This window comes from Megascapheus bottae, chromosome 31, assembly GCF_031878675.1.
Source record: "Megascapheus bottae isolate mThoBot1 chromosome 31, mThoBot2.hap1, whole genome shotgun sequence".
Lineage (NCBI taxonomy): Eukaryota > Metazoa > Chordata > Mammalia > Rodentia > Geomyidae > Megascapheus > Megascapheus bottae.
The window spans coordinates 8136430-8160966 of record NC_143539.1 but is presented as its reverse complement, the minus strand read 5'-3'; the positions used below and the strand labels follow the sequence as shown (position 1 = coordinate 8160966).

The 24537-nt window shown below is 45.4% G+C and overlaps 3 protein-coding genes and 1 pseudogene across 9 annotated transcripts; 1 reads left to right on the top strand and 3 right to left on the bottom strand.

Moving 5' to 3' along the window:
* Window positions 1-1256: 1256 nt before the first annotated feature.
* On the bottom strand, window positions 1257-2613 carry Cox7a1 (cytochrome c oxidase subunit 7A1). Its single transcript, XM_090322659.1, has 4 exons — window positions 2512-2613; window positions 2004-2090; window positions 1727-1811; window positions 1257-1359 (listed from the first exon to the last, which is right to left on the bottom strand). The coding sequence occupies exons 1-4, from the start codon at window positions 2524-2526 to the stop codon at window positions 1304-1306; spliced, it is 243 nt and encodes an 80-aa protein (XP_090178785.1). The 5' UTR covers window positions 2527-2613; the 3' UTR covers window positions 1257-1303.
* A 26-nt stretch (window positions 2614-2639) lies between these two features.
* Znf565 (zinc finger protein 565) lies at window positions 2640-11524 on the bottom strand. Of its 3 annotated transcripts, none has more exons than XM_090322631.1 (5): window positions 11383-11524; window positions 9293-9363; window positions 6888-7014; window positions 5461-5556; window positions 2640-4568 (listed from the first exon to the last, which is right to left on the bottom strand). In XM_090322631.1, the coding sequence occupies exons 2-5, from the start codon at window positions 9302-9304 to the stop codon at window positions 3298-3300; spliced, it is 1506 nt and encodes a 501-aa protein (XP_090178757.1). In that variant the 5' UTR covers window positions 9305-9363; window positions 11383-11524; the 3' UTR covers window positions 2640-3297. The 3 variants fall into 3 exon arrangements, with proteins under 3 accessions (XP_090178757.1, XP_090178758.1, XP_090178759.1); XM_090322632.1 differs by having other exon boundaries at window positions 6888-6972; XM_090322633.1 differs by lacking the exon at window positions 6888-7014.
* On the bottom strand, window positions 4701-4830 carry LOC150043934 (U4 spliceosomal RNA; annotated as a pseudogene).
* A 302-nt stretch (window positions 11525-11826) lies between the features above and the next one.
* Window positions 11827-23427, top strand: Znf146 (zinc finger protein 146). 5 transcript variants are annotated; one of them, XM_090322651.1, is made up of 3 exons: window positions 11827-11902; window positions 15855-16065; window positions 20561-23427. In XM_090322651.1, exon 3 carries the CDS (start codon window positions 22008-22010, stop codon window positions 22881-22883), a length of 876 nt encoding a protein of 291 aa, XP_090178777.1. In that variant the 5' UTR covers window positions 11827-11902; window positions 15855-16065; window positions 20561-22007; the 3' UTR covers window positions 22884-23427. The 5 variants fall into 5 exon arrangements, with proteins under 5 accessions (XP_090178777.1, XP_090178780.1, XP_090178776.1 ...); XM_090322654.1 differs by having other exon boundaries at window positions 11880-11943; window positions 20564-23427; XM_090322650.1 differs by having other exon boundaries at window positions 11880-11943.
* Window positions 23428-24537: the final 1110 nt, after the last annotated feature.

Genomic DNA, 24537 nt, shown 5'->3' with positions numbered 1-24537 from the left:
TTGAATTTTCTCAAGTTCTAGTGCTCTTCCACTTGAGCCACCGTACCACTTCTGGCTTTTTCTATGTATGTGGTACTATGGGTCTTCATGCATGCTAGGCAAGTACTCTACCATCAGGCCAACCTCCTGGCTCCTAGGCAAGCACTCTTACCACTAGGCCAACGCCTGGCCCCAGAGCCTAGTTTTTGTATCACTTTGCCGCCACCATGTGGTGGAAAACAAAATTATACCTCCTCTTCCCACCAGGAACATCCCTTTTTAAAATTTTTTTATTTTTATTTTTTGGCTAATCTTGGGCATTGAACTCAGGGCTTTGGCACTGTCCTTGAATTTTCTCAAGGCTAACGCTCTACCACTTGAGCCACAGCACCACTTCAGCTTTTTCGGAATCAAACTCAGAGCTTTATGCATGCTACAAAGGCACTCTACCACTATGCTACACTCCTAGCTCTGTGATTTTTTTTTGGGGGGGGAGGAGGGTCATGGGGCTTGAACTCTGAGCTTGGGTGCTGTCCCTGAGCTCTTCAGCTCCAGGCTATTTCCCTACCCCTGAATCCACAGCCCCACTTCCCTGTTTTTTGGAGATAAGAATCTTTTTTTTTTTTTTTTTTTTTTGCCAGTCCTGGGTTTGAGCTCAGGGCCTGAGCACTGTCCTTGGACTTTCTCAAGGCTAGAGCTCTACCTCTTGAGCTTCAGCACCATCTGGCTTTTTTTTCTATGTATGTGGTGCTGAGGAATCGAACCCGGGTCTTTGTGCATACTAGGCAAGCACTCTACTACTAGGCCAAACTCCGGGCCCCAAGAATCTCACTGTCTTTAATGCCCGGATTGGATTTGAACTGCAATTCTCAGCTCTCAGCCTCCTGAGTAGCTAGGATTACAGGTGTGAGCCACCGCACATGACTGATAGCTGGATTTTTTTTTTTTTTTTTTTGCCAGTTCCAGGGATTGAATTCAGGGCCTGAGCACTGTCCTTGGGCTTTCTCAAGGCTAGAGCTCTACCACTTGAACCACAGCACCATTTCCAGTTTTTTCTATGTATGTGGTACCAAGGAATTGAACCCGGATCTTCATGCTATGCAAGCCCTCTACCACTAGGCCAGACTCCCTGCCCTGATAGCTGGATTCTTGTTGAGACTCTCACCCAAGCCCTTGGAGGTTCAGAGTGCTGTTGCTTCCAAAGTCTGTATTGCTCTCACCACCCCCCCCCCCCCCAAAACAAAAACCCACATCTGGATAGAGTTCCAAAGAACATTTTTTATTAGTGTTTGTGAAGATCCCAGCCCTTTGAAATTTCTTGGTCTTATTTCTTGTTGGGGCAGGCAGCCCAGGCGAGGGAGTATAAGCTGTAAGCAGTGCCTAGGAATTAAGAGGAAGTGAGAGCTCCACAAGAGGCCCTATTCCTACCTTTGAACGTCATCTGGGTTTGTAAGGCCCTCTGTAGTTTCCAGCTCCCTCCCAAACTCTTGGTGTTAACCAAGCCAGAGTAGAAGCTCTGTCCTCCACTCTTATGGAGTCCCAGATCCACCTTAACTAGCCCCGTTTCTTCTATGAACATGAGCCCAAATCCTCTAGGGAGCCCTAGCCTCAGCTCCAGTTCCCAATCCGGTCAGCTCTGGCCTCATCATCTCTGTAAGCACTCAATCCAGCCAAAGCAATAGACAGTAGGGTCCTGAGTCCCCATCCCAAGCAACCAAGGCCAAGGGGGCGAAGTCCCCATACTTACCCCCCATAGTCAGTGTCATAGTCACCAAATACAAGATGTTGTCGTTTCTCCCACCCTTCAAGTAAACTGGGACATCATTGTTCTCCTAAGTGTGGGATGGAAAGGGGCCATGCTTGACCGGCTCACCACCTGCGTCCCCACCAACACACAGCCACGCCCCAAAGCCATTTTCACGGCCCTCCCCTCCAAGCTGCCACGGCCCCGCCCACCGCTAGACCACACCCACCACGACGCCCCGCCCACACACCGCCCCGCCCACCGCCCACCAAGCAGCTACCTGGAAAAGCTTCTGGTTCTCACGCACTCGGTTCTCAAAGGTGTTCCTCTGCGCCGTCGAGAAGAAGCGGATCAGCGCCTGGGAAAACTGCGGGGTAGGAGGTGGCTGGGTAGGACGCAGCTGTCCCCGCGTGGGTCTGGCCAGGGCTGCCATCGGAGGCCGGGCAGTGGGACCCTCCACCCTGGGCCGGTGCCAGCCGCTGGCGAGGCGTGCCCAGAGGCCGGGCTGCGAAGTTGGGAGCTGTCTAGAGGGTCTTGGTGGGCAAGGACCCAGAAGGGGGACTGTGGTTCCAAGAGCCCAAGTCCTGGGGTGGCTTGGGGAGCCGCGGGAGGAAGAGTTTCAGATCCCGGGTTACGAGCCCAGGATGAAGGGAGGAGGTTCAGCCTCTGGGCGCTGAGACACACCCAGGGCGTCCTTGAAAGTCTCAGAAACGGGAGAGGGAGCGTCCTGTTCCACAGCTGGGACCATTGGGGGTGGCCTTAGGGTTGGAAACGGGTTGAAACCTCACCCGCAGGGCCCTCATTAAGAGTCGTCGGCGACTGGAGTCACCCCCAGACACAGGGCTCACCCTCCTGCCGGTCGACAACACTTGACAGTTGGGGCACTTTGACCTCTGCTGGGCTGGACACGGGGCGCGCGGCCAGGTCAGGCGCGCAGGTGCAGAGGCCACAGCGCCACCGGCTCCTCAGCGCTGAGGGGCAGTGGCCGAAAGTTGAGCCATTCCCTACTAGGGAACGATGCAGTCTGGGGCAGATGCAGCTTCCCCCTTAATTTCTACTTGGTTGGGAACCCGGAGCTCCCCTGAACACTGAGAAACCACAGCTGTGTGGGTTGCACCCTGGAACCTTAGTTTCCCTACTTTTTAAGGTGAAGGTCAAAGTATGAATTATTTTTGTACTTAATTTTTCAATTTATCAAGGAAATATTCCAAGATAGACAAAAGCAAAGAGAGAGTACAATGAGTTCCCTTCTTTGACTCATCACCTAGGCCAACAATGATCACCATTATAGTGTTTATCATTGACCATTTTCATTTATTCTACCTCCATTCAACAATCATTTAGCTGGTGTTGGGGCTTGAACTCAGGACATCTAGCTCTAGCTGGGTTTTTGAGTGCCTGTACTAGGTTTAGAACTGTGGGTCTGTCTCTGAGCATTTTTGCTCAAAGCTGGTGCTCTATCTCTTGAACCATAGCTCCATTGGTGGTTCACTGGAGACAAGAGTCTCATAGACTCTGTGCTGGCCTGGAGCAGCAATCCTCAGCTCTCAGCCTTCTGAGTTATTAGAAGCTTTCTAACCCATATGAATTCTGTAGTGGTCAATGAGCTGGGAGCCAAGAACGAAGGCCTGCCCACACTCTCTACATTCGTAAGGTTTGATACCCGGGTGAATTCTCTGATGTTCAGTAAGTTGTGAACTACGAATAAAGGCCATGCCACATTCCCGGCATTCGTAGGGTTTCTCACAGGTATGTGTCCGTTGATGATGAGTCAGTTGGGAAATACGAATAAAAGCTTTCCCACATTCCTTACATCTGTAGGGTTTGTCACCAGTGTGAATTCGCTGATGCTGAATTAGGTAAGAGCTTCGACTAAAGGCCTTTCCGCAGTCCTTGCATTTATAGGGCCGGTCACCAGTGTGAACTCTCTGATGTCGAGTACGCTGGGCAAGCTGCCGGAAGGCCTTCCCGCACTCCAGACATTCATAAGGCTTCTCCCCAGAATGGATCCTTTGATGGCGAGTGACTTCTGAGCTGTGAATAAAGCTCTTCCCGCACTCCTTACATTCGTATGGCTTTTCCCCGGTGTGGATTCGCTGGTGAACACCGAGCTGTGAGTGCTGTCGAAAGGCTTTCCCACACTCTTTACACTGGTAGGGGCGTGCACCTGTATGGATTCTCTGATGGACGGTCAGCTGGGAGCCCTGGATGAAAGCCTTCCCACAGTCTTTACACACATAGGGCTTCTCACCTGTATGGGTTCTCTGATGCAGCACCAGTTGGGAATGCTGCCGAAAGTTCTTCCCACATTCTTGGCATCCATAGGGTTTGACACCAGTATGAAGTCTCTGATGGAGACTGAGTTCTGAGCCCCGGCTGAAGGCCTTGCCACACTCCGCACAGCCATACGGTTTCTCGCCTGTGTGGGTCCTCTGATGTCGAACAAGGTGTGATGCCCGACTGAAGGTTTTCCCACACTGCAGGCACTCAAAGGGCTTTTCACCAGTGTGAGTTTTCTGGTGCTGAGTAAGGTGGGAGCCCCGGCTAAATACTTTGCCACAGTCTGTGCATTTGATTATTTTCTTGCTGGTCCCACTAGGCTGATGGAGGGAGGCAGCTGGAGGATGCTTGAAAGCAGGCACATTTTCACTCGTGGGTTCCACTTGCTTGAAGTAGCATTGCTTACTGACTTGCCGCGTCTCTAATGGGACTTTGCATTCCCAGCCTCCTTTGAAACCTCGGCCTCCAAGGTCATGGTCGTTAAGGCTGTCCACTGCTTCCCAATCCAGAGACCCCATTTCCAAAAGACCTTTGTCTGGAAATGTCTTACACCTGGGCTCCAAGTCTAAAAAGTGAGAAGAAAATGCAAGCTATTCTCTTCAATGAGACATAAAAAAGAATTCCACAGTGCCGAAGTTGGTAGCTCTGGCCTGTAATCCTAGCTACTCAGGAGTCTGAGATCTGAGGATTGAGGTTCAAAGCCAGCCCTGATTCAAAACTATATTGCAAGTCATGGGGGAGGAGGGGTACTGGGAAAGGTTTTCAATTATCGATAATTGTGCCTTGGATAAACCTCACTGACTAGGATACTGCCACTGTGCAAAACTCCCCATGAGCCTTTTTTTTTTCTCTCAGTTCTGGGGCTTGAACTCAAAGCCTGAGCACTCTTCTTGGGCTTTCTCAAGGCTAGAGCTCTACCACTTGAGCCACAGCACCACTTCCGGCTTTTTCTATGTATGTGGTACTGAGGAATCAAACCCAGGTCTTCATGCAGGCTAGGCACTCTTCCACTAGAATAAACTCCCTGCCCCCAGCTTTTTTATTCTGTTTATGTGGTACTGAGGAATCAAACCCAGGGATTCATGCATGCTAGGCTAGCACTCTACCTCCAAGCCACAGTAAGACTCTTATCTCCAATTAACCACTAGAAAACGGAAGTGGAGCTGTGGCTCAAGGTGGTAGAGCAAAAGAGTTAAAGGACAGCACCCAGCCCTTGAGTTTAAGCCCCACAACCAACAACACAGCAAAAAAGAGGGTATGAGAGAACAAAGGACAGGCAGGAACTAAACAGCCAGCCAGTCTCTCTTGGAAGCTGATGCTGTTCACATCTTCATTTCTTGGTCTTTATGCCACAACAGGGCTTTGGAGAGCTTCTCGGCAATAAGTCAAGCTGCAGCTAGCAGATGACGCTCACTGGGCTATTAGCCACCCTGTTGCACCACTCAGTTCCCACTTACCTGGGTCCCACAGTCTCGCTGTATCATCTGCAATCATCCAAGGCTCTTTTCCTTGCTCCAATAAGGAGATAACATCAGGCTTAGATATAGAAAGGCCTGTTGATGGGACATGGAAGAGGGCCTGATTAAAGTTCCAAAATCCAAAGCCACTCCCTTGCTCAGCAAGGAATCTGGGCAATTATAAAAGAGGTATGAAAACTGTCCGAAGGATGGGAATTGAACGACTCATTTCCAATTTTACAAAGCCATAAACAATGTTCTTGGGACCAGAGACCAGGAAATTCAATCAGAAATGTGTTCCCTAGGGCCGGGAGTTTGGCCTAGTGGTTAAAGTGCTTGCCTAGCATGCATGAAGACCCGGGTTCGATTCCTTGGTACCACATACATAGAAAAAAAGCCGGAAGTGGTGCTAAGGCTCAAGTGGTAGAGCTCTAGCCTTGAGAAAGTCCAAGGACAGTGCTCAGGCCCTGAGCTCAAGCCCAGGACTGGCAAAAAAAAAAAAAAGAAATGTGTTCCCTAAAGATAAACATACAGAGAGCTGGGAGTTTGGTGCTTGCTTAGCACAAAGACCCGGATTCGATTCCTCAGTGTCACATACATAGAAAAGGCCAGAAATGGTGCTGTAGTAGAGTGTTAGCCTTGAGAAAGCCCAATGACAGTGCTCAGGCTCTGAGTTCAAGCCCCAAGACTGGAGGAAAAAAAAAAGTTAGATACACAGAAATTCTAGAGGGCTATTCCTGAATTAATGGCAGTAGCTAATTAAGATTGCATTCCATTTAACCCTCATCTTCCTCCACACTGGCCCAGCTCTGTGTGTATTGGGACTATAATCCAGAGAGCCTGTTCATGAGCAATATATGATTCCTGACCTCTGGTTTGCCGAGAGAAGAAGCATGAGCAGAAGTCAGATACTGGTGACTCACACCGGTAATCCTAGCTACTCAGGAGGCTGAGATGTGAGGATCACAGTTCCAAGTCAGCATTGGTGGGCAAGTTCTCAAGATGCTTCTCTCCAATTAACACCTAAAACAGGTGGAAGTGGAGCCATGGCTCAAGTGGAAGAGTGCTACCCTTGAGCTTTTGTCAGGCCCCAAGTTCAAGCCCCAGGACTGGCGTGCACACACAAAAGGCACAAGCAGGTCAGAGGGTAGTAGGAAGATGAGTGCCAGGATGATTCTTAACACCCTCTTCCTGTCCCCCCTTCTCTCCCTCTTCCCTCCATTCTTTTCCCTTTCTCCTGACTTGGGAATTCTGGAAGTAGCTATAGTTGCTGTGGGCTGGGCCATTCTCTGTGGCTGAAGTTTTCATCACCTCTGGTGGCACTGGTTCCTCTCTCTGCCCCTTTGGGCCAGAGGTGGAAACAGTTGGCTCTTGCTCGCCTTGGGTGCACATTTCCTGTCCGTTCTCATGTGATATAGGAGCCTTACCTACAGAGACCAAATGACTGAAGGTCTCCAGAGTCACATTCCTGTACAGGTTCTTCTGGGCCTGTCCCAGGCACTTCCACTCTTCCTGAGAGAAAACCATGACCACATCGCTGAAGGTCACCAGTCCCTGAAACAATAAACCTACCACTACTAGCAAATTCAAAGACTTGGGGTTTTTTTCCCTACTTTTTCAAAATATATAGTAAAAGAATAGTACAGTGATGCCCACAAAAAATCACTGTTTTGAAATTATACATACAATTTACTATCATTTAAAATTTTTATAGTTTGTACATTTTATATTTTGTATTATATATATATATATATATATATATATATTTATCTATTTTATCAGTCCTGGGCCTTGACTTCAGGGCCTGAGCACTGTCCTTAGACTTTCTCAAAGCCAGAGATCTACCACTTGAGCCTCAGCACCACTTCCGGCTTTTTTCTATGTATACGGAACCCAGGAATCAAACCCAGATCTTTGTGTATGCTAGGCAAGCACTCTACCACTAGGCCAAACTCCCAGCCCCACCCAAATATATATTTTATTATAGATATATACACACACACATATATATATGTAGCCTTACATATGCTGCACAAGCAATCTATTACTGAGCTACACCCACTAGTGTTCGAACCCGGGTCTTCATGCATGCTAGGCAAGCACTTTAACCACAAGGCCAAATTCCCGGCCCCATGGGTGAATTTTATCATGTGATTGATTTTTGTTTGTTCTTTTCCCCAGTCTGAACTCAAGGCCTGGGCACTGTCCTTGTGTCTCTTCAAGCCTACCTAGCACTCTACCCTTGAGCCACAACACTATTTTGGCTTTTTTTTGTGTGTATGTGGTACCAAGGAATCAAACCAAGGGCTTCATGCATGCTAGGCAAGCACTCTACAACTAGGCCAAACTCCCAGCCCCCTTAGTATGTGAATTATATATACAAAAAATGTGTTTGGTAGAGTACTTGTTAGCATATATAAGGCTCTGGATTTTGTTCCCAGCATTGCTGGAGGGACAACGTAGATAAAGAACTGAAAGTAAGGAAACAGCCAAGCATAGTAGTGTTTACCTGTGATTCTAGCAGTTAGAAAGCTAAAGCAGTCATATGGAGTAAAACTATAGACACATAAAAGAACTGACAAGCATGAGACTAAAAGTTTGTTTTTTCTGTGTGATAGTCCTGGGGCTTGAACTCAGCCCTGCATGCTGTCCTTGAGTTTTTTACTCAAAGCTAGGATCCTACCACTTGGACCACACCTCCACTTCTGGCTTTTGGATGGCTCTTTTTTGTTATTGTTTTTTGTGGGTCTTGGGGCTTGAATTTGGCCTGGGTACTGTCCCTGAGCTCTTCAGCTCAAGGCTACTGCCCTACCCTTGAGCTAAGCCCCACTTCCTGTTTTCTAGAGGTTAATTGGAGATAAGAGTTAAGAGGCTCTTAACCTTGATCCTCAGATCTCAGCCTCCTGAGTAGCTAGGATTACAGGTGTGAGCCACCTTGCCTGGCTAGGATGGTTCTTGAAGATAACAGTCTCAGGGAATTTTTTTTTTTCCATTTATCTCTCTCTCTTTTAAAATTTTTTTATTTCCTGTCCTGGGGCTTGAACTCTTGAGCACTGTCCTTGGGCTTTCTCAAGGATAGAGCTCTACCACTTGAGCCACAGCACCACTTCTGGCTTTTTCTATGTATGTGGTTCCAAGGAATCGAACTTGGGTCTTCATGCATGCGAGGCAAGCACTCTATCACTAGGCCAAACTCCTGGCCCTCATGGAATTTTCTGCCGGAGCTGGCTTTGAACTGGGACCCTAAGATCTCAGTCACCTGAGTAGATAACAGGTGCTGACGACCAGTGTGCTGCAGAAAATGCTTCATATTGTAATATGGAGGAAACAATGAAGAAAGAAATCATCCTTGGTTCCATTGGTTGTTACGATAAGGAAACACTCCTGGTTCTCTAAAGAGTCCACTGCAAGCCGGGCACGGTAGCTCACACCTATAATCCTAGCTACTCAGGAGGCTGAGATCCTTAGATCGAGGTTCAAAGCCAGCCCCAGCACTAAAGTCCAGGAGACTCTTATCTCCAATTAACCACCAGAAAACCACAAGTGGTGAATGGTAGACTGCTAGCCTTGAGCTAAAGAGCTCCGGGACAATGCCCAGGCCCAGAGTTCAAGTCCTAGGACCGGCACACATACAAAAGAGAGTCTACTGCAGCAGTGGCACTTAGTGCAAGCACTCCCCACACAAGTGAACGATGCTGGAGAAGAGCATGCCCTCAGGAAGCCAGGGGGCAGCACTGGTTCCCTGGGGTGGAAACTGGGTGAGTTGCAGAGATGTTTTAGGACAGCAAACACAGATGTTCCTGTCATCTGGAGCGAAGGCACTACAACTTACCTGCAGGGCCATGGCTTCCAGAACAATCTAACCTGTTAAGTCTTACTTCTTCTCTTTGTAAGTACAGAGTCCTAAAGAAGCAAAGTAGAGGTTAAAGAAGTACATTTCTGAGAAGCTGACCATGCCTCAGAACTCACAAATCAATGCACTTGGAATAACTGGATTCCACTGTTCCTGCTCTGCTTTTTTTTCTCTTCCCCTCACCCGCTACACAAACAAGACCAGAGTTCAACCAGGTGTGGGTGGTTCAAGCCTGTAATCCTAGTTACTCAGGAGAATCCCAGTTCAAAGCCAGCTGGGGAAGCCAAATCTGAGCAACACATTATCTCCAATTAACCAGCAAAATTCTAGAAGTGGAGGTGTAGTTTGTTCAATGAGATAGAAATGGGGGGGGGAGGGAAATGGGGACCAAGACATGTGAAAGGGTATCAATGTATGCGAATTAATGCACCTTCTATCTGGCAAATATCATGTAACCCTTTTACTAATTACAATAAAAAAAATTTAAAAAAAAAAAGAGATAGAAATGTCATTTTTTTTTTTTTTTGGTCAGTCTTGAGGCTTAAGCTCTGGGCCTGGGCACTGTCCCAGCTCCACCATACCGCTTGAGCCATAGTGCCACTTCTGGTTTTCTGGTAATTAATTGGAGATAAGAGTTTCCCAGGTTTTAGTGCTCAGGCTGGCTTTGAATGGGATTCTCAGATCTTAGTCTCCTGAATAGGTAGGATTACAGGCATAAGCCGCCTCATGGGGCTGCTTTTTTTTTTTTTTTGTCATGGGGCTTGAACATAGAACCACAGGGCTCGGTTCTTACAGTTTTTAAAGACATAAACCACATGCTTGGGGTGGAGGCACTCAAGCCCAACAAAAGCAGACCTTATATGGACATAGATACAAGCTGAGGTACTAGTAGAACTGTTCCATCTAGGAAAGAAAGGTCAGAGCAAGCTGCAATTTCAGGGGCCACCCTGAGTTCACAGCTGTCCAAGTACAGAAATGTTCTAACTTCACAGGTCCTGCAGAGGTTAGAACAATGGAGTCACAGGCACTCACATAGCAGCACTTCTCACTCTTGCACATCATACCAACAGAACCATATATCCACTCCTGAGACACCTGAGGATATAGTACCACAATCATAACCATGCTGTTCCACAATTACCTCACCATCAAGACACAGACTCTCCAAACCAATGCTACCACAGGCCCTGTACAGAACCAGTTACACACTAGGAACAAACAGAAATCACCTCATTTGAGGAGCATTCACTATGCAGGATGAAATAAGGACATTGGGTTTAAATAACAACATCTTGTCTTTCTGTGTGATGTGGGCTTTTCACCTGGATCATAGAGGTAAAACAGGCCATTCTTTGAATTGCAGATGCATCACCTAGTTCAGCTCCAGGAGAGCTGAGCCATTTTTTTTTTGGGGGGGGGGGTCAGTCATGGGCTTGAGCTCAGGGCCTGAGCCTTGTCCTTGGGTTTTCTCAAGGTTAGAGCTTGAGCCACAGCACCAAGGAATGGAACCCAGGTCTTCGTGCATGCTAGGCAAGCACTCTACCACTAGGCCAAACTCCCGACCCTCTGCTTCAGGGAAGTTTTGGTCCAGAGAATGCTCGACCCTGACAGTTTCCCCGGACAGTCTGCTTTGCTCTGTGTAACACTTTCGTTGAGCTTGGTTCCCCACGCCAATCACGTGGTTTTTGCCTGACTCGAGCTAGCGGCAAGTCTTTGGGATAAGAGTCCACCTGCTGCCGCTAGCTTTCTAATAAAAACTCCCAGTTGGACCTCTCAAAATGTGGTTTCTCTGAATCTCGCAATCGAATTCTCGTATAAAACAATCACACACTGGCAAAGTGCACAACCATCATTTCAGAAACGAGGCGACCAGGCACACGCAGGGCCACGCCCACAGCCCCAAACCCAACCTTAGGCATGGCTGCAGACAGAACCACAGACACCTTGGAGACCAGTGATTTACAAACTCACAGGTACCCACATCCCGCCACAAAGACACAAAAACACACTTAAAACGGCGCAGCCATTCGGCCCTAGAGACCCAGCGCCGCCCCGCCCCGGCCCCTCACCTTTATCCTGCCCTCGGCCCTGCTAAGAGTCTGGCGAGGTTCTCGCCTCGACGCCAAGACATGACGTCAGGCCGCGGTGGATTCCGGGAAACGTAGTTCAGCGCCCTACCAGCCGAGAGCAAGATGGCGCGTCCTGTGAGGCTGGGCTTATTAGGCCCATTGGGAGAGTGCGCAGGAGGCATCAGAGGATGACCACTGTAAACATTCCCATCCAGGTTATTTAAACTCAAGAAAGGACATTTACCTCAACTCCTAAATCCACTGGGGGAGACGGCCAAGTTAGGGGGGAAGGAGAGAGAATAAAGAGACTGAAAACCCGCGATGTCTTATGGGAAATGTGGTTCCACGCAGCGGCGGCGGAGCCTAGGGGCGGGGCTACGGCGTTATTCACAGAACGATTGGGCCTGGTCTAGGTGAAGGAACCCAGCCGCGTCGCGGTGATTTCTGGGAGTGCTCGCTTGTCTTCCGCCGTGCGCAGGCGCAGCGCACCCGGAGTGGACATTTTGGTCTTTGTCCGCGGGTCAGTACGGCCTCTCGGTCCACGTGGCGCGAAAGTAGGAGGTGGGATCTGGGCGTTTGGGGTCTGTGGGGCCGGGGAGGTTGAGGGGAGGGTTCCCAGTGGCTCAGCGGCGCCGGGCGGCGCGGGGTCGGGGAGCAAGGGTTGAGCGATGGTGGCCTTTGAGGGGCGGGGGAGGGGGAAGGCGGGTTCTGAGCTCGGGTGACCCTGGATGTGACCGCCACGTTTGGCCTGTCATCGGGGAATGGAGGAGTCAGGGCGCGACCGCCTGAGTCCCCGTGCTGGTGACCAGCTCGAGCAGGCGCCGCGGGCTGCGGCGGCGTCGAGGTTTAAAGTGCGGATGATGGGGACGGGGCCATCTTCGGGGAGCATCCGCTGGCCCTGGAGATTGAAAGGGGGCGGAAGAGTCGGGCTGAATCGCTCCAAGGCAATGTTAGTTATTCAATAATTCGATTTTTTCATGTGTTCCAGTTTGGGGGCTTGAACTGGGGATCTGGTGGGTGTCCCCGAGTAGTTTGGGGGTTCTGTTTTTGTTCAGTTCTGTACCGCTTGAGCCCTAGCTCCACTTCTGGTTTTTTATTGGTTAATTGCAGATAAGACTGGCAAGGTGGCTTAGTGGTTGAGTGCTTGTCTACTGTGCATGAAGCCGCAGTACCACGTAATACCAGAAAATACCAGAAGTGGCACTGTGGCCCAAGTAGTGTTAGCCTGGAGCACTGATGAGTCCCAGAAACAGAGCCCAGGCCCTGAGGACAAGTCCTGGGACCGCCCTGGGGGCGGGGGTCCAGGATGGCTTTGAACCGTGATCCTCAGATCTCTATTTCCTGACTAACGAGGGTGACCGTCGTAGCCAATGGCCTACAGCTTAAGTTTTATTAATTGGGAATGTGTATGATGGTGAGTGATTTCATGAATGGTCCAATTATGTACGTGAGACAAGTGAATTTTATGAGAAAGTTTATCGTAAAAATACTGGAGAAGGGCTGGGAGTTTGGCCTAGTGGTGGAGTGCTTGCCTAGCATGCATGAAAACCCAGGTTCATTCCTGGGTACCACATACATAGAAAAAAGCCAGAAGTGGTGCTGAGGCTCAAGTGGTAGAGCTCTAGCCTTGAGAAAGTCCAAGGACAGTGCTCAGGCCCTGAGCCCAAGCCCAGGACTGGCAAAAAAAAAAAAAAAAATAGAAAAAGCCTGGAGTGGTGAAGTGGCTAAAGTGGTAGAGTGCTAGCAATAAGTAAGTAAATGCATCTTTTGTGTACAATCTTTTTTTCCCCAGTATTTTTTTTGCCAGTCCTAGGCTTGGAGCACTGTCCTTGGGCTTTCTCAAGGCTAGAGCTCTACTACTTGAGCCACAGAAACACTTCCGGTTTTTTCCTATGTATGTGATACTGAGGAATTGAACCCAGGTCTTCGTGCATGCTAGGCAAGCACTCTACCAGTAGGCCAAACTCCCGGCCCCAGGCTTTTTCTATTTACATGGTACTGAGGGTTGGAATCCAGGGTTTCATGCATGCTGGGCAACAGTCTACCACTAAGCCTCATTCCCAGCCCAAACCAGTTACTTTTCTTTTTCTTTTGCCAGTCCTAGGACTTGAACTCAGGGCCTGGGCACTGTTCTTGGATACTTTTTGCTTAAAGCGAGTGCTCTGCCATTTGGGCCACAGTTCCACTTCTGACTTTTTTCTGAGTATGTGGTACTGAGTAATCCAACCTAGGGCTTCATGCATGGTAGGCGAACACTCTACCACTAGGCTATGCTCCCGGCAAAGCAGGTTTATTTTTTGAGGTAAAATGTACTGCTGGTCTTGGCATGAGTAATGCCTATAAAGGGCAAGTTGGTAATACATTTTTTTCCCCAACTTTTTCACATCTGGCTTAGCGTGAGGCAATGTAGGCATGAGGTTGCTTCTAACAACATTAGGAACAGAAACATTTGGAAACAATTCCTACCTGTCAGGAGATTGGTTCCATATAACTGTGGTTAATTTGTAGAACAAAACTACTTGTTCTGACGGGGGCCGGGAGTTTGGCCTAGTGGTTAAAGTGCTTGCCTAGCGTGCATGAAGACCCGGGTTCGATTCCTCGGTACCCCACATACATAGCAAAAAGCCAGAAGTGGTGCTGAGGCTCAAGTGGTAGAGCTCTAGCCTTGTGAAAGTCCAAGGACAGGGCTCAAGCCCTGAGCTCAAGCCCAGGACTGGCAAAAAAAAAAAACAAAACTACTTGTTCTGAGCCCAGTGACACACACTTGTAATTGTTGATGCTGTGGAGGCAGAAATCTGAGGCCCTGATATGAGGACTGTGGTTTGAAGCCAGCCTGGGCTGGAAAGTCCGTGAAACTTATCACTAATTAACCACCCAAAAGCCAGAAGTGAACCTATGGCACAAGTGGTAGAGCACTAACCTTGAGCAAAAAAACCCAAAAAAAACAAAAAAAACTCAGGGAAAGCACCCAGGATTGGAACACAAAAATGCAATTTGATGACATTTTATCCATAATACTGGCACACGTGCACAAAAATGCCATCTGGTGACTCATTTTTGGCCATAATACACAAAAGGGGTGTGGGGACATGTACATACAAGTTTCTCTAGTACTGGGCCTTGAATTCAAGGTCCTAAGTCCTGCTTGGCTTTTTTATGCAAGGCTGATTCTCTGCTTGAGCTAAAGTTCCACTTTTGGCTTTTTGGTCATTGGGCAGAGATAGTCTTATGGATTTTTCTGTGTGAGCTGGATTTGAACTATTATCTTCAGAATTCCATCTCCTGAACCAGCAACTAGTTTTGTTTTGTTTTGTTTTGTTTTTCTCTTCTCAGTTTCTTCAAGATTTTATAGTGGACATTGTAGATGTCTTTTACTTGCTGAAGGTAATATTTAGGTATTTCATTGCTATAAGCCTACTGTGATTGGAATTGTTTTCTTAATTTCTTTCTCAACCTATTCATAGTTAGGTATACAGAAAAGCATCAGTTCTTGAAGTAACTAATTTTTTTTCTGAAGTGTTTGATACTGAGAGTGGATTTTCTAAGAAGAAAAGACATTCCTTTTCGTATGGATTAGAATCCTAAAACTTAATGTCGATTCTTTGTTCTGTAATTCAAAGTCTATAAGAATGCCCTTTAATTGATTAGAAAATACTTTTAAAAAATTTTTTTGTGCCTGTTCTGGGATTTGAACACTGTCTAGGCATTGTCCCTGAGCTTTTTTTTTTAACTCCAGGCTGTGCTTTACCACTTGAGCCACAGGTCCACTTCTGGCTTTTTGGTGATTAAGTGGTGATAAGAGCCCTGTGGACTTTCCTGCCCTAGGTGGATTTGAACTGTATCCTCAAATCTCAGTATTCTGAGGGGATAGGATTACAGGCATGAGCTATTGATGCCCAGCTTTCCTTGAGCTTTCTCAAGACTGGTGCTCTACCACTTGAGCCACAGCACCACTTCTGGCTTTTCTGTGTATGTGGTACCCAGGAAATAGACCCAGGGCTTCATGCATACTAGGCAAGCATTTCTTCTCCTTCTCCTCCTCTACCACCTCCTCCTCCTCCTCCTCCTCCTCCTCCTCCTCCTCCTCCCCCTTCTTCTACTTCTCCTTCTTCTCTTTCTCCTTTTCCTTCTCCTCCTCCTTCTTCTACTTCTCCCTCTTCTCCTTCTTGTCTGTCCTGGGGTTTGGACTCAGGGCCTAAGCACTGTTCTTGGGATTTCCTCAAGGCTAGTGCTCTACCACTTGAACCACAGCACCACTTCTGGCTTTTTATGTGTATATGGTACCAAGGAATCAACCCCAGGTCTTTGTACATGGTAGGCAAGCACTCTACCACTAGGCCACGCTCCTGGCTCCCTTAACGTTTCTTAATACTGTTAAAATGTGGAATTTAAAATGTTCTAAAGGCTTTGTTCAGATACTTGTGTGCTTTAGTTGCGAAGTCAAAAAGTCATTACTTTGTTCTGTTTTGCAGCTTGCCTCCTTTGCATCTCTGGAAAGGACTTTTTCCTCATCCTTCAGTGACCCTGGAGGTATCTGGGCTTCTCCTGAAACCTAAGATGGTACTTTTGTCCTGGCATTGACATTTTAGTGCGGTGCCATTTTCCCAAAAGCAGATTATAAAAAGGCCAAACAATTTGAATCCTGTATTCATGGAGAAAGAGGTGGAAAGGAAGTCTGTCCAGGTGAGTAAATAATGAGACACACGTAGTTGTTTAATCATAGTTGTTTGAACTACTTTGAGAGACATTTTCTGTTTTTTTGTTTTGTTTTGTTTTTCTGCCAGTCTCAGGGCTTGAACTTAGGGCCTGAGCACTGTCCTTGGACACTTCTACTCAAGGCTAGTGTTCTGCTTCTTGAGCCACAGTGCCTCTTCTGACTTTTTCTGAGTATGTGGTACTGAGAAATTGAACCTAGGGCTTCATGCATGGTAGGTGGGCACTCTACCACTAGGCTAAGCTCCCAGCCTTGAAGACATTTTCTTACAGACCTTAGTCTTGGGCTATCACCAGGGACTTTGTAATCGTTAAATGGATGCTGTATTGCTGAATTGTTCCTTCAGTCCTACTTTGCTCAGGGACATCCCTGTACCACAGTTTACCTAGTTAGGCTTTCTGTCATAGTTGGGATGGAGTCTTGAAGACTTTTATGCCTGGTTCACTTGAAACTGTGATCTGCTTCATCTGCCTTCCATACAGTTAAGATAACAAGAGTGTGCCACCACTGGCATCTATTGGTTGAGTTGTGATCTTTTTTTTTGCCAGTCCTGTAGCTTGAACTCAGGTCCTGAGCACTGTCCTTGGACTTTCTCAAAGCTAGAGCTCTATTACTTGAGTCACAGCACCACTTCTGGCTTTTTCTATGTATGTGATATGAAGGAATAGAACCTGAGCCTTTGTGCATGCTAGGGAAACACTACCACTAGACCAAACTCCTGGCCCCCTTGTCTTTTGCATTTCTGGGTTGATCTAGAATCACTGTCCTGTTTTTAACCTCTTTAGTGGCATGGATTTATAACAGGAACAGTGCTCTGTCTCATACTCAGTTCATATTCTCCTGTGTATATAGACACATTTCCTCAGGCATTGTCCTTTACAGGTTGTGTTTACACGTCATCTGGTATTTAGGTTCCTTCTTATAATTTACACCATTCTTTCAGTGGTTAGATGCCAAAAAATTACATTTTACATATGTATCCATTACTTCCCATTATCTTGGGGATTGAACTTATACCCCCTTCCTGTATTTTTGTTGGTTTTCTTTTATTTTGTGTGGGTACTGGAGGAGGATGTTATCTAGGACATTAGCATTAATCTATCTCAAAACAAAAATGAGACAAAAGGCTGAGAGTGTAGCTTACCCGTTAAGAGTACTTGTCTGGGATTTGAGAGGCTGGCCCTTTGTTCACTACCCCATCCTTTATAGATTGATCAACTGATTGGTTGATTGATTATTAGTTTCGGGGTTTGAACTCAGGGCCTAGGCACTGCCCCTGAGCTGTTTTTGCTCAAGGCTAGCACTCTACCACTTGAGCCACAGCACCACTTCTGACTTTTTCTAATTATGTGGTACTGAGATACTCAGGGCTTTATGAATGCTGGGCATGCACTCTACCACCAAGCCCCATTTCCAGCCTACGCCCCATCCTTTAAAGAAAGAAGAGTGATCAGGACAGTCAATTCCTCCTACGAGCTATGTTGTAAAAGAAGGCAGACTGTGAAGGTGTAAATAAAAAATACACTCCATGGCTCAGCACTGGTGACTCATACCTGCAGCTTCAGCTACTCAGGAGGGTCCTGTTTGGAGACTATCCCAGACCAAAAAAAAAAAGCTATGAGTCTCTTTCTAAAATAATCAGTATAGCTAGGTACTGGTGGCTCACAGCTGTAATCCTAGCTACTCAGGAGGCGGAAATGAGATCTAGGGATCGCAATTCGAATCTAGCCTGGGTGTCCCTGAGACTCTTATCTCTAATAAACAACTGAGAAAAAGCTGTAAGTAGTACTGTGGCTCAAATGGTAGAAGACTAGCAAAAGAAGCTCCGGGACAGTGCCCAGGCCCAGAGTTAAAACGCCAGGACCAGCAAAATAAATAAATAAAACAATCTTTATGAAGCAGGGCTGGTGGCATATGTCAAATGGTAGAGTACCAGTACCATGTAAATAAGCAAAGCAAATACCAGGTACTGAGTTCAAGTTTTGTGCTGTCAAACAAGCCAGGGGCCAGGATTTTGGCCTAGTGGTAGAATGCTTGCCAGCATGCATGAAGACCTGGGTTCAGTTCCTCAGTACTACATAATAGAAAAACACTGGAAGTGGTGTTGTGGCTCAAAGGGTAGAGAAAGCCCAGGGATAGGGCTCAGGCCCTGAGTTTAAGGCCCAGGACTGACAAAAAAAAAAAAAATACAAGAGGTTAAATAATTTTCACCTATCTGAAAAAAATATCGTATGAGAAAACTCAAGTCTGAGTAACCGTCGGGTATAAGTTCTTCTTCTCAGTAAAATAGATGGCCTGTGACTAATTGTTTACAACTTAACTGGTTGTTACAACTTAAATTGAATGTTTATATGTTTCCCCTGAGACTACAAAATAGTTGTAGAGAATTTTTTTTTTTTTTTAACTGGTCATGAGTCTTGAGTGGCCTGGACACTGTCCTGGAGCTTTTTGCTCAAGACTAGCACTTGACTACCTTGAGCCACAGCACTGCTTCTAATTATAGAGCTAAGAGTCTCACAGACTTTCCTGTCTGGGCTAGACTTAAAATACAATCCTCCTATTCAGCCTCCTGAATAGCTAGGATTATAGGCATGGGCTACCAGCTTTCCATACAGATATTTGCCACTCTTGTGAGACAGTCTTACCATGTAGCCAAGGCCACTTGGACTTCTTTTCCAGTCTTCTTTCCCTTAGCTTTCTTGGTTTCATACATTTTGTATAGGTTCCCTTATAATTTCCTCAGGAGGGTGTGCTCTTCTCAATCATAGTTTTGCCTAAGTCCAAAAAATTGTGTAGATTTCTTTTTTATTGTTGCTGTTATTAGCCCTAGAGTTGGGGCTTGGGTGCTATTCTTGATCTGTTTTCCTCAAGGCTAGTGCCCTACCACTTTGAACCATAGTGCCACTTCTGGTTTTCTGGTGGTTCACTAGGATTGAAGGTTTGAACCATACATACTTTGATCTGTTTTTCACCTTAGTGATATTCCTTAAATGTGTGTGGAATATTTGCTGCACAAGCTTTTAATGCTGATGCACCAAAAGCAGACTCTAGCTCTGCTTTCATGGGAAACTTTAATGGATCTATGGAGTGTTCATAAAAGGCCAGTCATCTCCCTGTAGAAGGATTATACGGTTCTACCTTACAAATTGAACTAAAGCAGACCCGGGTCATCTATTTTGGCTATGAAATATGAATTCAAATGACAGCTATATTAGGAGGAGTGTCTGAATTTGATTTTTTTTCCTTTTTTTCCTTTTTGCCAGTCCTGGGCCTTAAACTCAGGGCCTGACCACTGTTCTAGGGCTTCCTCAAGGCTAGAGCTCTACCACTTGAGTCACAACAACACTTCTGGCTTTTTTCTACATATGTGGTACCGAGCAATTGAACCTGTGTTTTTGCGCTTGCTAGGCAAGCACTCCACTACTAGGCCAAACTCCTGGCCCCTTGATTTGATTTGATTTTTTTTTTTTTTTTTTTTTTTTGTGGGTCATGGGGCTTAAACTCCACCTGGGCACTGTCCCTGAGCTCTTCATCTCAAGGCTACTGCCCTACCCTTGAGCCCAACTTCCCGTTTTCTAGAGGTTAATTGGAGTCTCGGGTCCTTCTGTGCCCGGGCAGGCTTTGAACCTTGATCCTCAGATCTCAGCCTCTTGAGTAGCTAGAAATATAGGGTGAGCCACTGCCCAGGCCCTGAATTTGATTTTTATGCACCTTTTAGTTTCTCCAGATTCTCTAGAATATCGTAAGTGTGTATGTCTCAATGCCACCATATTTTTGGCTTTAGCTATGGAGTGGTTTTGGCATTCTTGTCATATAAATTCATTTAATACTATTGATTTAGTTTAACTCTTCCCCCTGCTTTTTCTTTTGCTAGGTGACCCTGGGTTTGGAAATGGGTCTGATTAAATTTCTATGAACAAGGCGTTTTTACTTCATATGAAGAAAGAGTCCTTTATATGTCTGTAAACTCACAAATACCAAATGTTTTACCCAGATATCATCTACAAGAGTTTGCTTCAAATTTATTTAGACATTGTTTCATTTTGGGAGATGCGCTGCCAGTTAATTTCCTCCAAAATATAGTCTATAGTTTTACTACTCAAAATGAGGAATTTTCACAAATAATAATGATGTTAAGTCAGGTACTGGTAGCTCATACCTATAATCATATAAACTCAGGAGACTGAGATCTATGAATTGTGGTTCAAAACCACCCTGGCAGGAGAATCAGTCTCCAAAAAATTACCAGAAAACTGGAAGTGGTGCTAACACTCTTAAGTGGTAGAGTGGTATCATTGAGCAAAAGAGCTTAGCGACAGCTTCCAGGCACTGAGTTCAAGCCCTATGAAGGACAAAAGTATATAAATAAACAAAGCCTGAAAGTAGTTGAATACTAACAATGTGCCATCTGTAGTATTGAGTATTTGTACCTAATTTCTTATGGTTCTTTGTGTTCTGTTTCAGAAGAAGCCTAAGAAGATGATGAGCAGATAGGGATACATCAGAACTTGGGAGACAAATTACATCCATCATCAATACAGCACAGACTGAGGAAAGGAGCACTGCATATAAGGCAATTGTAAAATAATCCTTCTGCTCACAGCTCTTATTTTTTGTGTTGGTTCTAGGACTTGAACTCAGGGCCTGAGTGCTATCCCTGAATTTTTTTGCACTCTTACCACTTGAGTGGCAGTCCACTTTTGGGTGTGTTTTTTGGTAGTCAATTGGAGTTAAGTCTTGTGGACTTTATTGCCCAGCCTGGCTTTCACCTGTGATCCTCAGCTCTCGGCCTTCTGAGTAAGATTATAGGCATGAGTCACCAGTGCCTGGCATAGCTATTATTATTATTAGTAGTAGTAGTAGTAAGTAGTAGTATTTGGGCAGTTTTGGGACTTGAACTCATGGCCTAGGTGCTGTTCCTGAACTGTTTTGTTCAAATCTACTGCTCTGCCACTTTGAACCACAATTCCAGTTCTGGTTTTTCCATGGTTAATTTAAGATTCTCACTGGGACTTTTCTACCTGGGCTGGCTTTATTTACACTGTGATCCTCAGACTCCTTAGTAGCTAGGATTGCAGGCATAAGCCACTGGTACCCAGCTGTTATTTTTCCATCTTTGAATTTAAGGGACCCTTTATCCATGAATAGACAGGAAGATATAGGAAAGAATCAGCAGTGTTACTAGCTTCGCATAGAAGGTAGTAACCACTTCATAAGGTTAAAGCAGAATGGAAATGAAATACCTTTAGTTTAAAAGACTTTCTGTCCCATCTGGTAACAGCATTCCCACTAGAGAAAAACTCTATGAATTTTCTACATGCAGGGCAACTTGTGTTCATGTGTCATCTTATTATGTGTTGAAGTCATGCTAAGTCGAAGCCCTATGCTTTTAAGGAATAGTGAAAAGCCCTCAGCTAGATGACAGTTCTCAATCAGTGGCAGAAACACGTGCTGGAGAGAAACCAGTGACTTTGAAAATTTTTTGTTGAATAGCAGGAAACTTGTACTGTAGAGACAGGTTGGAATATATACTCTTTTTATTTTATTTTTTAATTTTTTTATCGCCAGTCCTGGGCTAAAGCTCAGGGTCTGAGCACTGTCCTTGGACTTTCTCAAGGCTAGAGCTCTACCACTTGAGCCGCAGCACCACTTCCAGCTTTTTTTCTATGTATGTGGTACCGAGCTTTTGTGCTAGGCAAGCATTTTACCACTAGGCCAAACTCCCGGCCCAGGAATATCTACTCTTTAAGAGTCTCTCAAACCTTGTCCATTTCTATGTAGCTGAGAGGTCACACATAGCCTTTATAAATGTAAGAAATGTGGAAATACCTTCAGACAAGAGTAAATCTTTGTTCAACAAAAGATTTCTATTGTAGACAACCCTTGTGACTTTGTAAGAGCCTCCTTTCAGATGTCCCGCTCCAGTCAGAGAATCTGTAGTGGGGAGCACCCCTATGCCTGTAAGGTATGTGGGAAACTCTTCAGCCACAAGTCAAGTCTTACTGAGCATGAGCATTTTCATAACAGAGAGAAACCCTTCGAGTGTAATGAATGTGGGAAAGCCTTTAGTCAAAAGCAGTATGTCATTAAGCACCAGAACACTCATACTGGAGAGAAGCTTTTTGAATGTAATGATTGTGGGAAGTCCTTTAGCCAGAAAGAAAACCTGCTTACCCATCAAAAAATTCACACTGGAGAGAAACCTTTCCAGTGCAAAGACTGTGGGAAAGCTTTCATTCAGAAATCAAACCTCATCAGACACCAGAGAACTCACACAGGAGAGAAGCCCTTCATATGTAAGGAGTGTGGGAAAACCTTTAGTGGCAAGTCAAACCTTACTGAGCATGAGAAAATTCATATTGGAGAAAAACCCTTTAAATGTAATGAGTGTGGAACAGCTTTTGGCCAGAAGAAGTATCTCATAAAGCATCAGAACATTCACACTGGAGAGAAGCCTTATGAATGTAATGAGTGTGGAAAAGCCTTCTCCCAGCGGACATCACTCATCGTGCATGTGAGAATCCATTCAGGGGACAAACCTTACGAATGCAATGTTTGTGGCAAAGCCTTCTCCCAGAGCTCCTCTCTCACCGTGCATGTGAGAAGTCATACAGGTGAGAAACCCTATGGGTGTAATGAGTGTGGGAAAGCCTTCTCTCAGTTCTCTACCCTCGCTCTGCACTTGAGAATACACACAGGTAAAAAGCCATACCAATGTAGTGAGTGTGGCAAGGCTTTCAGCCAGAAGTCGCACCACATTAGACACCAGAAAATTCATACTCACTAAAAATCTCTTGAGTGTATTCAAAATGGAAAGCAATGGCCGGGAGCTTATACCTCACAGCACTTCATAAAAAGTCATCTTAGTTGTAAAGGACTGCAAGTCAGGTTAACGTTAACAAATGCTAAAATGTTATTGGTGTGATTAAAAGCCTGTGCCAACCAAAAAGCCTACAAGTGAACAGCAAGGGTAATGTTTGAAACTTGAGACACATTTCCACTAAAATTAAGAAACCAGGAAATATCCCTGTTACTTCTATTAGCATACATATGGAGTTCTTTACTAGTGTCATACTAGGAAAAATAAAGCTGTCTTAGGGAGAGACATAAATAATATGGTTGTCTACAAATCATATAAAACTCTTGTAGTATTGATACGGTAGAGCAGAAGAGATTGCAGAAAAAGACTTACGAGTTTATGAGAACTTAGCATATGAAATAAATGGTTTGGGGAGATGAAATACCCAGTATGTTGGAGTAAATGGAGGGAGTGGTGGTAGGCTGTGATTTATACACAGAAGTCAAATCCATGGAGATTGACAACAGAAGTAGGAAATAACTCCTTATAACATTTAAGAATACCTTTGCAGGGGCTGGGAGTTTGGCCTAGTGGTAAGAGTGCTTGCCTAGCATGCACGAAGACCAGGGTTCGATTTCTCAGCACTCAACATACATAGAAAAAGCCAGAAGTGGTGCTGTGGCCTCAAGTGGTAGAGTGCTAGCCTTGAGAAAGCCCAAGGACAACGCTCAGGCCCTGAGTTCAAGCCACAGGACTGGCAAAAAAATAAAGAAAGAAAGAAAGAAAGAATATCTTTGCAGTTCCCTTTGTTTGTATGCTCAGGAAATTTATATACCAAGAAACTTACTATGGCTTGACGTTACATGGTAGACAAATAGGAGGAACAACTGAAATGGCATCAGGACAAACTACACATCTGTCAAATGCAACAAATGACATCCATATGTCTAGGAGCAAAGACATCTGAAATGATGTTGCAAAGACACATACACACACCTACACACACACATATATATATATACGGTGACTGTAAATTTGAATTCTACATTCCTTAATGAAATCTAGTTCTTTATATTGGTAATTGATACATGTATGTATGTATGTATATAAATGTTGTTGAAATGGATTGGAAGGATACAGCCAAGCTTGTTAGTGTCAGCCTGTGAAGGAGTATGGGAATTTGGGTGGGGAGGGCCTCAGTTTTCATAGACTCATTCATTTCTCTTTCAAGACTGCAAGTAAATATATGGCCATTGTGGCTCATTCTGGATTGTGGTAGATGAATAACCTTGTCTTATTTTTTGTACTTTTCTGTATTTTTAACTTTTCTCAAAATTAGTAAGAATAAGGTTGAGGGTGGGAGCTCTGTACTTATAGAAATGGTATAACTCATTAATCCCCAGTCAAATACTAAGCTTTTTATAGAAAATATTTCTAAAATTTTATCAACAATGAGTGGATGACTTGCTATGTAATATGAAATTATCTATTTTATTAAAATTAAAAACCATACCAAATGTGTTTTTTTTTTCCTTTTAACATAGGCTATACACTATATTATTTATGTCCTGGGATTTCTTAATATCTTACACATTGAGCTTAGAAAATTTTAAGTTCTCATGAAATAGGTTACGCAGGCAGG